Raw genomic sequence first — 14,598 nt, 5'->3', positions numbered from 1 at the left:
CTTAAAGGATTACTCCACTACCAGAATAAAAATGTCCTGATAATTTACTCACCCCCACATCATCCAAGATGTCCATGGCTTTCTTTCTTCGGTCACAAAGAAATTAAGTTATTTGAGGAAAACATTCTAGGATTTCTCTCTATATAGTGGACTTCAATGGTGCTCAACAGACTGAAGGTTAAAAATGCAGTTTCAATGCAGCTACAAACGGATCCCAGCCAAGGAATAAGGGTCTTATCTAGCGAAACGATCGGTTATTTAAAGTACAATTTATATACTTTTTAACCTCAAATGCTCATCTTGTCTAGCTCTGTGATGCACATGTGTATTTTGTGCACACCAGTTCAAGACAGTTATAGTAGGTCAAAAAACTCCCAACTCATTTTGTCCTTTAACTTCAAAATTGTCCTACATTGCTGCTGAAGCACCGAACCAGTGTTTACAAAGTGAACGTGCAAAGAAGGTCAAATGCCCTTTACAAAAAAAGGACGAGAAAATGAGATGGGAGTTTTTCAACATACCCTGTCTTGAAACCGGAATACACAGAGTACACATGCACACAGCAGAGCTAGACAAGACAAGCATTTATGGTTAAAAAGTTTTAGAAAATGACTGATCGTTTTGCTAGGTAAGACCTTTTTTCCTCAGCTGGGATTGTGCAGAGCCCTTTGAAGCTGCATTGAAACTGCATTTTTAACCTTCAATCTGTTAAGCACCATTAGTCCACTATGTGAAGAAAAATCCTGGAATGGTTCCTCAAAAAAACTTAATTTCTGAAGAAAGAAAGACATAAATATCTTGGATAACATGGGTTGAGCAAATTGTTAGGACATTTTTATTTTGGAAGTGGAGTAATCCTTTAAAAAAATCTGGCAGTTTATATAAATGAAATGTTGGATAACTACCTCCAGTAAGGGAAAAAGGTCTTTATCTTCATCTTTTAGCTGGTTCCATTTCTGAATCAATGGAGGCATCAGCATCTGAATATATTCCTGCACACAGAACACAAATGCACAGTTGTCATACATGTGTTTATTAAACATACACAGTCAATCACTAAAAAAACAACAACCCAATATGGCAGACAAAGAGAAATACTAAATTTCGAACTAGAATTATGTCATTCTTTTTATTTTGTAAGTACTTTAACCAATTACAAAAAGGTAACTGTAATTAAACACAAATATTTGTGTGTGTCTGAGCTGTTTTTAATTTTTACAGGAAATATTGTGAGACTCCATGAGGTTTAATATCAGTTAGAATGCTGCTTTAAAAGCACATTCTACCTCTGCTGTATGGGTTTGAAAGATGAAGATGTGTGCAAGACACACAAGGTGCTTGTGTGTATTTGATTGTGCAATTACTGGTTTGTTCAGATGGTGGCCCACAGAGTCAGCCAGAGTCCCAATGGCGTCATAGAGGATGAGAAGGTTCTTGTGCTGGTATTTACTGAAAGCAAATACCAACGTGTCCAAAATATAAGCAAGGTACGGCACCAGCTCAGTGCAAGCCTCCTCTTCAAGGGTAGCAAAGGCACTGTGGGAGGAAAGTGAGAGTCAGAGATTAAAAGAGTTGAAAGAAAGCTAAAAAGACATCTCAGTTAACAAAACGGTCTTTAAACAGGATTCCATGTCTATACATATACTATCAAGCAGCACAACAGTGCGGTGCATGTTCACCTGCAGGCGGCCTCTTGGACACGCTTGTTGCTGTCAAGTATCCGTTTGAGCAGTTCAGTCATGAGCGGTTTGAGGTAGGTGTCGGGGGGCTGACTAACAACCCAGTGTGCGTAGCGGCTGAGAGTCCAGCAAGTGATGGATCGAACCAATGCCTTCTTATCAGACAAACACTGTACTAAATGAGGAATCAACTCTGGCAAGTAGGGGATCATCCCCTGCATACAACCTAAAGCAAGAGAAGAAAATACTCCTCATTTAAAAAAAGAATCATTAAATCGAATAAAAGATTAAAGGTCACATCTTATTTACTAATATAATAATTGTAATTAACTATAATTTGGTGTGTCATTACTTTAAAAAAATAAAGCAATTATTTACACTAATGTCCAATATGTGTAACATAAACACTGTAAACTAAAGTGTTAACCATTTCATATAAGACATAGTTGTATTCTGAAAGTAATGAATTATTTTATTCAGAAAAGAAGCACTAAATTAATTAAACATAACAGCAAAGGCATTTGAATGTTACCTAAAATTTCATTTTTTTTTTTTTTTTTTTTTAATCATGATTTTCACAAATATATTAATTAAATATATTAATCAACCCAACTTTACATTACTGCATCTATGTATTTATGATCAAAATTAAATCCAGCCTTGGTGAACATAAGAAACTACGATGAAAAATCACACTGACTGCAAACTTTTAAACAGAAGTGAAGATAAGTCCAAGGTTCCCTTTTTAAATGCTAATGCTTATGCAATGAGTGAAATATTTAATGCATTCAAGGGAAATTTTCAAATACCTTCAGCAATGGCTCCAAGTACAAGTATGCCAGACTCTTTAATAAGCCACTCTGGATGGAACAGTAGTTCTTTCAGTAAAGGAAGAATATGCAACAGCAAATCATCTCTGAAAACATTCGCCAGGACATCTAGCGCAGCTGCAGAACATTTCCCTACACACAGCAGAAGAAATAATTAAACAAATGCAAACGTCTTAAATGTACATTTCAAAGAAGTTGAAGACTTGGCTGAGTCTGTGTCATGTTTCTTACTCAGGTTCCAATCTGAGATGGTTTCGTCATCATCCAAATCATCTTCATCATCCTCATCATCCTCAATAGAGTCTCCCCCCTCGTGTTGTTGGGCCACAGTGCGTGAGCGATGAAACCTTGGGCGAATGTCCTGCTCGTTGTCTGGGATTGCTTCATCCTCTTCAACGTCACCCTGGAAATCATTAACATATTAAGAGGTATTCTTTTTATTGGCCAAAACGTATAATTTGTTTTTGCTTCAAGGGGACATAGGATGCCTATTTTCCACAAGTTGGTATGATTCTTTAGGGTCTTCATGAAATGTCTGCAACATACTTTGGTTAAAATTCCTCAATGGTCATATAAAGCAACACACTTTTTACCTTGTCAAAAACAGCTCTGTTCACAGCGACTCATTTTGGTTCATGTCTTTTTAAATGATAATGAGCTACTGCTTACTCCACCCCCTCTTCCTTTTTTGGTGTATTCGGTGGTGCGTTACCATCAAAAACAAAACTAATCCACTGCGTCCTCAGTGGTCGGGAGAAAATGAAGACTTATGTTCACTTTTACATCCAACTACAAAACACCTGCATTGCTTATAGGATATTGTTGTCGCTACAGCTCTTTGAGCGTGGAGAAAACAGTCGACAGCGGACAACTGGCTGAGGATGTAAATATGCTAATACAAGACAGTCCGTCAGCAGTTGTGGGCGGAGCCTGAGCAGTACAACATCAGACTGCTCAGAAAATCAAAACGCTTGATAACTGAGACCGTTTAGGCTTTTTGAGGATTTAAAAAAAAAAAAAGGGTGAATGTATTTTTTTTATCATTGTAGGGTGGTTGTGTCCACACACTGCTAAAACACATTTAAGGCAAACACCATGTAAGTAGATTTTGCATCCGATGTCCTCGTAAGCGCTAATAGATAAACAAATCTAAACAAACTGACAATGTGGCCTTTTAAAATGTGGTTGAGCATCGTAACCAAATCATATGTTTGCTGTGTGTATGAACTCAATAGCAAATCACAGGTGTTTTATCTTTTACTTTTTATATTTAGGGGGGAATATGAAAAAGTATCAAAACAAAGCTTTAGAACCAAAGCGAGAAACTGACCTTCAACAGGATTATGTCAATCTCAGAGTATTTCATTCCATTCACAAGAACTGGTGTCAATCTGTGATGAAAAAAAAAATCATGACTTATCTTGATCGTTGTGTTGATGGTTTCTTTTTAATCAAAAGGACACTGTTTGCACATGCTTACTTGGGCAGGTGTCCACACAGAACCTCCTTACACACAGGCTGCTCGGCAAGTGTGAGCCAAAATTCACAGGCTTCCAGAGCGACATTTTCATCCTGATCTTGTGTCCTCTGCAACATGTACTGAAATATAGAAAAGGGCTGTAAGTATAAAGACATTGGCCCTTATTCGTGAAACCTGAACACAAAACATATTTGTGTAAACTGCTCGAAAAGTAATTCTTTGCAAAAATCCCCTGAATGTAACATAATTTTATGTACAAACTACACTTGTATTTCATGAAAAGGCTCATTGTTTCTACTTTTACCAAACTAGTTAAATAAAGTCCACAAGAGGCTGCTGTTGCTTCACTTTGCCTCCCTGTGATTTTCTTACCAAATTTATCAAAACACATTTACTAAGTTATAGAAGACAGTTGATGATTTAAGTTCTCATTTTCAGCAATCATGTAATAGTTTAGTTATATTACATTTTATGAGGGATTGCAGAAGGCGTGATCTAACCTCGACAATGTTGTGCATGTGAGGAAGGAGACGGTCTAATCTGACTTCCAAAAGCATGACTAAAGCTCTGCAAACATTCTTCCTCACTTCGGGCTCCTCATCACCTGCCAGCGCAAACAGGTTCTGTGGCACAAAGACACACACACATTAAAAAAAAAACACTTTTACTTCTTAGAACTAAATAATGACACAATTTCCTCAAAACTGGGATCTGGAATAATGAGTAAATCATAATGGATTTCTCATTTTTGACTGGTTTTATAGGTGGTACCTCAATGAAAGGATCTATGTGCAGCATAAGGGCCTGTGTTCTGCTGATGATGAACTGGTTCACACAGGCAATGGCATGAGACCTACAAGACAACAAGCACAGTATATATATCAGACAAGTCAGAATAACTGCTCAACAAGTAATAGTCTAAATTAGTATTACTGCTATGGACAATCATGGTGATATTTAAAAAAAAAATAAACAGTCTAGCACTATTAACTTGTTGGCAACCAAACACAGGAGCTGGTGGTATTGAATCCTAAAGGGATAGTTCACCCAAAAATACAAATTCTGTCAATAATTACTCACGCCGTTCCAAACCTATAAGACCTTCGTTCATCTTCAAAACACAAAAACCTTTCTAAGCCTTGAACATGGTAGCTGCATTGCTGTCTATGCAGGTTCAGAAAGCTCTCAGATTCCATCAAAAATATCCTAATTTGTGTTCCAAGGAGGTCTCACAGGTTTGGAACGACATGAGGGTGAGTAACTAATGCCAGAATTATTCCTTCAAGGCTGGCAGATGGCAACTATGTAGCATGCAGCTACTACTGTCACACAAAAATTATGTTGTAAGAGAAACCAGACAAAATCAAGACGCAGTGTTGGAAGTATTTCTGGAATTTGAAAAATTTGAAGTTTACAAGACTAGTCTACTCTCTCTCCACCTCTCTACACTTTTGAAGTATTGTGAGTGTGATTCATTAGCCAAAAAAGAAAACAAAGTGAAAGTCTGATATCATGACATTCTCTGTCTAAACGAATTAATTATAAGTAACATCCTCTCACAGTTTCAAACATTTGCATTCCATAAGGGAATGCAGGCTTATCTTACCTGATCTTGGGGCTACTGTGCTTGAAGAACTGCAGGAACTTAGGGATCATAACATTGAGTGGGCGGTCCAGCATGTCACTGTCCAGGATCTCAGCAGAGTCCTCGCAGATCTTTTGCAGAGCTCCGAAGGCCCCCTGAAAAGACAAACACAGAAGGAATTTGTCACAGACAAATCATACACATTTTCCCTTCTCACTGAACAACCTCAAATTTTTAATCTAGAAGGCTTTCATTACAATCAATCAAACTGTCACAACCAGTCATGACTGTCACGCAGTGACACTGAGGCCTTCAGTTGATAGACACTCCATTTCTATTTTCGGCTTGACGTGCAGCCAGCGCGACTGAAAAAATAAAGTAGAATACTTCTGCTGTTGCCTCAAGCTCACAGCTGGCTCATGGAGTGCGTACACCGAGGGTGACATGCAGATTTAATCCAATGCAGACAGCCAAAAACAGCTGTAGGTTAATTCGAGGGAAGAAGAAAGCAGAACATGGGAAATATTGTAAGGGAAGCCATGGCAGAGATGACAAGATAATAATTAAATAATATTTAATAAGTAACTAGACAGCGAAATGTAAAAACAATCAACTCTGAAATCAAGGATACAATTCAACATTTAAACAACACCTTAGGGATAGTGTACGCAAAAATGAACATTCTGTCATTAATTGCTCACCCTCATGTCGCTCCAAACCCGTAAGACCAGGGGTCCCCAAACTTTTTTCTGAGCAGGCCACATAATTTTCTTTTCTTTAATGGGGAGCCGGGTTGGTTAATAAAAGAAAATTCCATGGGCCGGACTGACTACTATTATTATTATTATTTTATTATGATTTTACCTGTATTTTTTATACCTTTTAATGCTAGAATAGTTTATTATTTTGTTAAGCACCACACATACAAATGATCTTTTTTTTTTTCAAAAGATATACAGGTGCATCTCAAATTAGAATGTCATGGAAAAGTTCATTTATTTCAGTAATTCAACTCAAATTGTGAAACTTGTGTATTAAACAAATTTAATGCACACAGAGTGAAGTAGTTTAAGTCTTTGGTTCTTTTAATTTTGAAGATTTGGCTCACATTTAACAAAAGCCCACCAATTCGCTATCTCAACAAATTCAAATATGGTGACATTCCAATCAGCTAGTCAACTCAAAACACCTGTAAAGGTTTCCGTCAAGCTGTCAAAATGGTGAAGACTGCTGATCTGACAGTTATCCAGAAGACAATCATTGACACCCTTCACAAGAACGGTAAGCCACAAACATTCATTGTCAAAGAAGAGTTCTGTATTCAAGCATGTTAACAGAAAGTTGAGTGGAAGGAAAAAGTGTAGAAGAAAAACACCAACCGAGAGAACCGCAGCCTTGAGAGGCTTGTCAAGCAAAATCGATTCAAGAATTCGGGTGAACTTCACAAGGAATGGACTGAGGCTGGGGTCAAGGCATCAAGAGCCACCACACACAGACATGTGAAGGAATTTGGCTAGAGTTGTCGTATTCCTCTTGTTAAGCCACTCCTGAACCACAGACAACATCAGGGGTGTCTTACCTGGGCTAAGGAAAAGAATAAATGGACTGTTGCCCAGTGGTCCAAAGTCCTCTTTTCAGATGAAAGCAAGTTTTGTATTTTATTTGGAAATCAAGGTCCTAGAGTCTGGAGGAAGGGTGGAGAAGCTCACAGCCCAAGTTGCTTGAAGTCCAGTGTTAAGTTTCCACAGTCTGTCATGATTTGGGGTGTAATGTCATCTGTTGGTGTTGGTCCACTGTGTTTTTTGAATCACACGTCAAATTCCTCAAATGCTATCGAGTCATTTTGTCATCGCTCTGAATTTTCTAGCTGCCTTGTGCATCACCCGTTCGATTGCGATGATACATTACGTTGAATGTACCATTCTGTTGGTGAATTTAACAAATAATTAGGCTATGTTAATAACTAAGGGAAATTTTAGTTTGAAAGCCAATTTTTTTTATCAAATACCAACATGATATAAGTAAAACATATTTAAAATTACATTTTCGAAATATGTCTCTGGCATTGTTCAGAGGGCCAGTCCAAATGTGGGGGCGGGCCGCATCCGGCCCCCGGGCCTTAGTTTGGGGACCCCTGCGTAAGACGTTTGTTCATCTTCAGAACACAAATTAAGATACTTTTGATGAAATGCAAGAGCTTTTTGAGTGACCCTGCACTGACAGCAACTACCACGTTCAAGACGTTTGTTAAATAAAGTCTTTGTTTTGCGCAAAAAGTATTCTCATAGCGTCATAAAATTACGGCTGAACCCGAAAATGGACTATTTTAACAATGTCCTTACTACCTTTCTGGGCCTTGAACGTGGTAGTTGCGTTGCTGTCTATGCAGGGTCAGAAAGCTCTCGGATTTCATCAAAAATATCTTAATTTGTTTCTGAGGATGAACGAAGGTCTTACAGTTTGTAACGACTTGAGGGTGAGTAATTAATGACAATTAATTTTAATTTTTGGGTGAACTATCCCTTTAACAGACACAGGAAATAAATGCTCAGCGTAAAAAAACAGGAATCTTCACGGGTTTCTTGGTCAGTCATCTGTTAAGTAAGCACTACAGGTCTAGCTATGAGCCTACTAAACAGGTTCATAGACTTATTACAAAACACATATATAGACAATACTAGCTAACATGAAAACTATTAGTACTAGTACTATTATTATTAACTATACACTGTATATATTAACTATATACTGTACAAAGGAAAAAGTACCAGTTAGAAAATATATAAAAATAAAATTATCAACAAAAATTGTCGGCTGCTAAAACATCATACTTCAACTTGATCTAGACAAACTGCGTGTGCCCTTAGAAAGATTAAAAACTCAATATTAGTTTTTTGGTTCGATAGTTTAGATATTTGATCAATAAAAATATAACTATAATATTTTGAATAGATTAACACATTTACATTCAGTCATGTCTGCTGTGTTCATTTGTGTTCACATAGCTTCATTGAACAGCGTACATTAGGGCTTATAGTTCAAAATGTGCATACTTGAAGAAATATTGATATATTTACATATGTTTACTTCACATTTCTTTAAACAGAATGATAATTCCTATTCATTTTCCACTGATTTATGAGATCCGATGAGCACTGATGACTGTCACAAGTCGCACCTGAATTTTTAACAAATTTTATCTATAAAGTAAATAAAATATGTGACCCTGGATCACGAAACCAGTCTTAAGTGGCACAGGTAGATTTGTAGCAATAGCCAAAAATACATTGTATGGGTCAAATTGATCGATTTTTCTTTTATGCCAAAATCATTAGGATATTAGGATATTAAAATCATGTTCCATGAAGATATTTTGTACATTTCCTTCCGTAAATATATCAAAACTTAATTTTTTATTAGTAATATGCATTGCTAAAAACTAAGAATAACATTTGGACAACTTTAAAGGTGATTTTCTCAATATTTAGATTTTTTTGCACCCTCAGACTATAGATTTTCATACAGTTTAATATTATTTATATTATATTTATTATATAATATTATTATTTATACAATTTATAATTATATTATTTATAATTTAATATGTTTTAATTAACAGCCACACCAGCCAAATCCTGGACAGTCTCCAAGAAACAGCTGAAATCTTTTCTGTGAGGTGAAAAAAAAAAAAGCTTTTCTGGACAATGCTAGAAACTTAGTGTTTCTAGTGCCGCCTTAAGATGAACTGCTTATTGCATTTCACATTTACCAAGTCACCATGGACAAAACCATTGGCTAAACAAATAAATGTAAATGTAAATATAGAATTCACACCCACAAAATAGCACAAAAAAGAATCTGATGGAGAACAAAACCAAAGCCAGACCCTGCAGCGGAAGGACCCATCCAACACATCAAGCTTCCTCCCGATCTTACAGACATTCCACCTGTAAGGATTCTAATCAGGTCACGAGCACAAACAGCGCCTTGGCAACGAGCTGTCTGGCTCGGCTGTCGCTATGGCAACTGTCTCCACTGTCAGCTTGCACTTGGTTGGAAATGGCACATTTTGAGCTAGAGAAAAAACAACAGAGGAAGCCTCCAGTCTTTCAAGGTCAAAACATTATCGACTATAACAATAGTTATTCCATATATATCTATTATATATACACACACACTCACACACACAAAGACACTGTCCTGGATATCATTAAATAAACAAACAATGACCTTTGGTCAGACCAGCTGTACAGTAAACGTGCGCTCATATATTGGCCAGTGTGGGCTGTGGCCACTTTAAGCCAATAAACTATGATTCAAAGGTCAAGAACATCTTACCCATATAAACAAGATAACACATGTCATCCCTGCACATTAAACCCATTACAGAGACCAAAACCGCTCTATGCCCCCAAGCTAAATAAAGTCATCCCTTACATTCTGGAAATGTCTCTCAACTGCTTCAGCCTTCATATAGCAATATGAGGACCCGCATGCCACAACCAAACCAGAGGATCACAGCGGTGCATGGATGCTTTCTCCCTTTAACACACGCACAGCTAGGTTGTCTGCTGATTATGTTACCACTTATATGTCTGCTGAATTAAACTCATGACCTTGTTCAACGTTCCTTCAGGCCAAGTCAGTTCAAACTTGGTAACGCTCACAGGGATCTATAGGCGCATCTACTTGCACAAAAGATAAAAATTCAAGTGTTTATCTAAATAATACATTTTAAATAAGCATTACAATTTTATAAGTGCCGTCATTTTTCTTCTTTAGCCTAAATAACACTGAAATATTGTATTTTCCAGGCAGTTAATGCACATTCTAGAGTAAATTAACTACTAAGTCACACTAAGAATAACCACGTTGAGTCTTAATATTTCGCCTGGTCATTTATCAAAGAGTTGTCTGTCTCTTTCCCCTTATAATGTCTCTGGCCCGGCGCTCAGCATGCTTCAAACAGTTGAGCTTGAGGTGAACATTCATGGCTGTAGAAGACTGGCGTATGATTCTCTTACTCAGCATGCCATTTGAAGATAGCCTGGGTGTGTGAGAGTTTCCTCATAAGTTACTTTTATGTAACTGCATTTTTCAGGTGCACACACACTACTAATTATAGACACATATTCTACGTAGTCAGACCACATGCCGTCTGAGGATTTGCCAATCATTACAGGCAGAGGGTGTGACATTCCACACACGCCCCAAGAAATGTAATATGCACTTAATTTGACACATCAAAAACAAGAAAAAGTATTTGTAAAACAGTAACGAGGAAAAATCTAGGTAAAACAGTCAAATCAAAAGGGGGTAAAACTAATATTGTAAAAATGCTTGCCAAGATTTATGTAGTTTAAAATACTGTAAATACTGTAACATATTTAGTAATATTGTGAAAGGTTATTACAAATTAAATATATGCACTGCATTGTAATACATATATATATATATATATATATTTATTATACACACACACACACACACACACACACACACATATATATGTCCCATAACCAGCAAGTTTTTTTTTTTTTTTTTTTTTACCGGAAATGACACAGGCTTCTTCCAAAAGATAATAAGACGATGTTCGATGTACAAGAGGCATCATTGTGGAAAAAAATATTTCTCAGCTTTTATTTACATTTGAACAAAAAGTGGCATGGGGAAATCCAAAGTTCTATACCATTCCAAATAGTCCAAGCTGTTCTAAAGCATCCTAATTACCCTGATTTATTGGGAACAGCTGTTTTAATCAACTCAACAGGTGAAAAACAGAAGCTCTCTGCTGTTGGTTTGTGGACAGTCATGACTAAGACAAAGGAGCTCACTGAGGACCTGCGGCTGCGCATTGTGGCTGCTCACAAGTCAGGAAAGGGCTATAAGACCATATCTAAATGTTTGGAAGTTCCAGTGGCTACAGTGCAATGTAAAATAAAAAAAATACAAGACGTTCCGCACTGTGAAAAATCTCAGAGGACATGGTCGGAAGCCAAAAGTGACACCTGTGCTGGCCAGGAGGATAGTGAGAGAGGTAAAAAAGAATCCAAGGATCACCACCAAGGCCATCCTGATGAATCTGGGCTCTGCTGGTGGCAACATCTCAAAGCAGACAGTTCAACTGACACTGCACACCGCTGGGTTCCACGGACACAGACCAAGGAGGACACCACTTCTCCAGATAAGGCACACAAAAGCCTGCTTGGCCTTCGCAAATGCTCATCTGGACAAAGAAGAAGACTTATGGCCACAGTGATATAGCCTTCATTTGGCATAAAAAAGGAGAAGCCTTCAACCCTGAGAACACCATCCCCACTGTCAAACATGGGGGTGGGAACCTAATGTTTTGGGGGTGTTTTTCAGCCAGTTGACCAGGAAACATAATCACAGTAAACGGCACCATGAAATAGGAGCAATACATCAAAATTCTCAACAACAACATCAGGCAGTCTGCAGAGAAACTTGGCCTTGGGCACCAGTGGACATTTTAGCATGACAACGACCCAAAACACACAGCAAAAGTGAAAGACATGGTTAGCAGACAAAAACATTAACATTTTGCAGTGGCCCAGCCAGAGTCCTGACTTAAATCCAATTGAGAATCTGTGGAGGGAGCTAAAGACCAGGGTGATGGCAAGGAGATCCTCCAACCTGAAAGAGTTGGAGCTCATCGCTAAAGATGAATGGGCAAAAATACCAGTGGAGACATGCAAAACTTGCTGGTTGAATAAAAGTAACTTTAAATCAGAATTTGCCAGGGGTATGAATAATTTCGGGCTTGACTGTATATATATATATACATACACACACACACACACACACACACACACACACACACAGAGCTGGGTAAATTACTTGCAAATTGTAATCCGTTACTGATTCCAAATTACATGACAAAAATCCGTTAATCCATTACATTACACATTTTAGGTAATATAATCAGACTTCTTTCAGATTACTTTTAGATTACTTTTGATCTAAGTCGTTTATCACATTGATTTAGATTGGATAATCTTGTACCATATCAACATAAAAATACAAAGAGGAAGTAAATGTATTCCATATGTTGTTATTAATAACATGAAGTGCATTAAACATCATATTATGTCACGGTTTCTCAAACTGGTGTTTGTAAGGGAACTGCAGGGGGTTTATGAGCTTATTGAAAAGCTAATAATTAAATAAATCATTAAAAAAACTAATATTTTATTTGTTTGACTACAGCCAGCGCCAGAGAACCAATGAACACGCAAATGTGATAATTAAAATATTTATTTTAAAATCTCATATTTTTAAGGAAAATTTAGAAAGAATTAGGGAGAATCAATTAAATTATGAATAATTTATTATTATGTATACACACACACACATACAGAGCTGTGTAGTAACTAATTACAGGTAATCTGGACAAGTCCTAAATCTGTCCATACTGTCACTTTTGATCCTTGCTGCATGAAAGTATTTGTTTCTTAAAAATGTATATTACTGACCCAAAATTTTTGAAAAGTGGTGTGCAATAATACATAAATAAATAAATAAATAAATGTAAAAAAAATTAATAATCTGAAAACAACAGTTTACAGTTAATGTCACTCATTTACATTTGATTAGCAACCTACAAATAGTGCAGAATTTCACATAGCTATTCCTCTTTTTATGTCATAGCACTTCCAAATCATAAAACTTCATTTGCAGGTTTAAACTGGTCATATTCATTCATATTTTCAGTGGTGACCTCTGACGGACACTGCATGTAGGAAAAAGATGTGACAGTCTGAAAGTGTGCACCGTCTCCTGACGCGTCTATGATCAGTTGTGATCACATCTGATCTCTACAGTAGAAAATAACTGACCTCAATCTGTGCTAACAAGCCTGCTCAGCAAGAGTCTTGCAGTCACACAGGGCAGAGCATTGTACTGCGCGCACTCTGAGTTCACAGTCTCTTTGTTCACGTGTGTGGGTGTATAAAACAGAATTTACTCCATTACTGCACGCAGGTACATAAAAAAAGCATCTCAAGATGTATTCACTAGGAGTCATAGCCCTGTATTTCTGCTCAATCCAAACAAAAACACTGCTTGGAAAGTCATGGGACATAAACCAGAAAGTGAAGTTTACAAAACACCCCTCTAGTTTACAGGCCAAATCTCCAAAATGCAAACTTAAACTATCCATCAACTAAGCAGAGATAGGTTTGTGTGTTCATGGGTTTATGTACTGATCTAATGCCAAGACTTCGCCTTCTTAGCCTCAAGTCCAGATGGAATTCACAAGGAGTTTTACATGCATGCGTCAGCAAAACAAATTTGTTTAAATGCACATATATAAAATTACTTCAATATTAAGAATAATAATATTCTTTATCCACCTTTTTCTTCCAGTAATAGCCATTTGTAAATTGTATGGGTCTGGCTTCCAGTCTCATCCATGTCCAGTTATTTTTAGCTGTACAAAGCAGGTTATTAATCATGTTATTATTACAGCTTATAACCCATATTATTTTAATGTGTTATCCTAATTATGAACACACTGGTTTGTAGTGCAAGCAGTTTTACCGTTTACTACTACCCTATAGCGGATGTTGAACCAGAAGTCTCAGCCATAGGCTCAGTGTTTTCTTCTTTTTAGTTTTAAGACAAAACATTTACTTTCAGAGAACATACATAATGATTCAAACAAAGACACTTTTAATATACTAGTGTTGGACAGCCTCCAGTGACTACACAGCACTCTGGAATCGAATGGCTATTTTAAGAACTTGTTTCCTTTGCCCAAATTACAAAGACAAAATGATGCATGCATTATTACAAACTTTTGAAACTGATTGATCCGGTTGTAGCTTCTGGGCATTCTATCAGAGCAAAATATAGGATTTATAGTGCATTCACATCCATACCATGTCAGAATTATCACTATTAATACCTAATTATCAGAGAACATATCAGAGAATTTTAAAGGGATGTGCATTATTTTTTATTTAGTACTGACCTGAATAAGATTTCATATAAAAGACATAAAAT

At 36.9% G+C, this 14,598-nt stretch overlaps 1 protein-coding gene across 2 annotated transcripts in view; it reads right to left on the bottom strand.

The window, feature by feature from the left end:
* The window catches only part of tnpo1 (transportin 1), a 37,977-nt gene that overhangs the window by 15,050 nt on the left and 8,329 nt on the right, over positions 1–14,598 (bottom strand). For both annotated transcript variants that reach the window (XR_012355576.1, XM_073839676.1), the window contains exons 5-14: positions 5,596–5,729; positions 4,761–4,842; positions 4,490–4,612; positions 3,990–4,108; positions 3,840–3,900; positions 2,741–2,912; positions 2,489–2,641; positions 1,680–1,905; positions 1,365–1,536; positions 906–992 (exon numbers count right to left, since the gene is read on the bottom strand). Coding sequence is in view for 1 of the 2 variants with exons in the window: in XM_073839676.1 (XP_073695777.1) it covers positions 906–992; positions 1,365–1,536; positions 1,680–1,905; positions 2,489–2,641; positions 2,741–2,912; positions 3,840–3,900; positions 3,990–4,108; positions 4,490–4,612; positions 4,761–4,842; positions 5,596–5,729 (1,329 nt within the window). In the remaining variant the exon portion in view is untranslated. The remainder of the gene's footprint in view (positions 1–905; positions 993–1,364; positions 1,537–1,679; positions 1,906–2,488; positions 2,642–2,740; positions 2,913–3,839; positions 3,901–3,989; positions 4,109–4,489; positions 4,613–4,760; positions 4,843–5,595; positions 5,730–14,598) is intronic.

This window comes from Garra rufa, chromosome 5 (assembly GCF_049309525.1).
Source record: "Garra rufa chromosome 5, GarRuf1.0, whole genome shotgun sequence".
NCBI classification, from domain to species: Eukaryota; Metazoa; Chordata; class Actinopteri; order Cypriniformes; family Cyprinidae; genus Garra; species Garra rufa.
The sequence above is the reverse complement of the archived record's forward strand: the minus strand, read 5'-3'. Positions and strand labels throughout refer to the sequence as shown.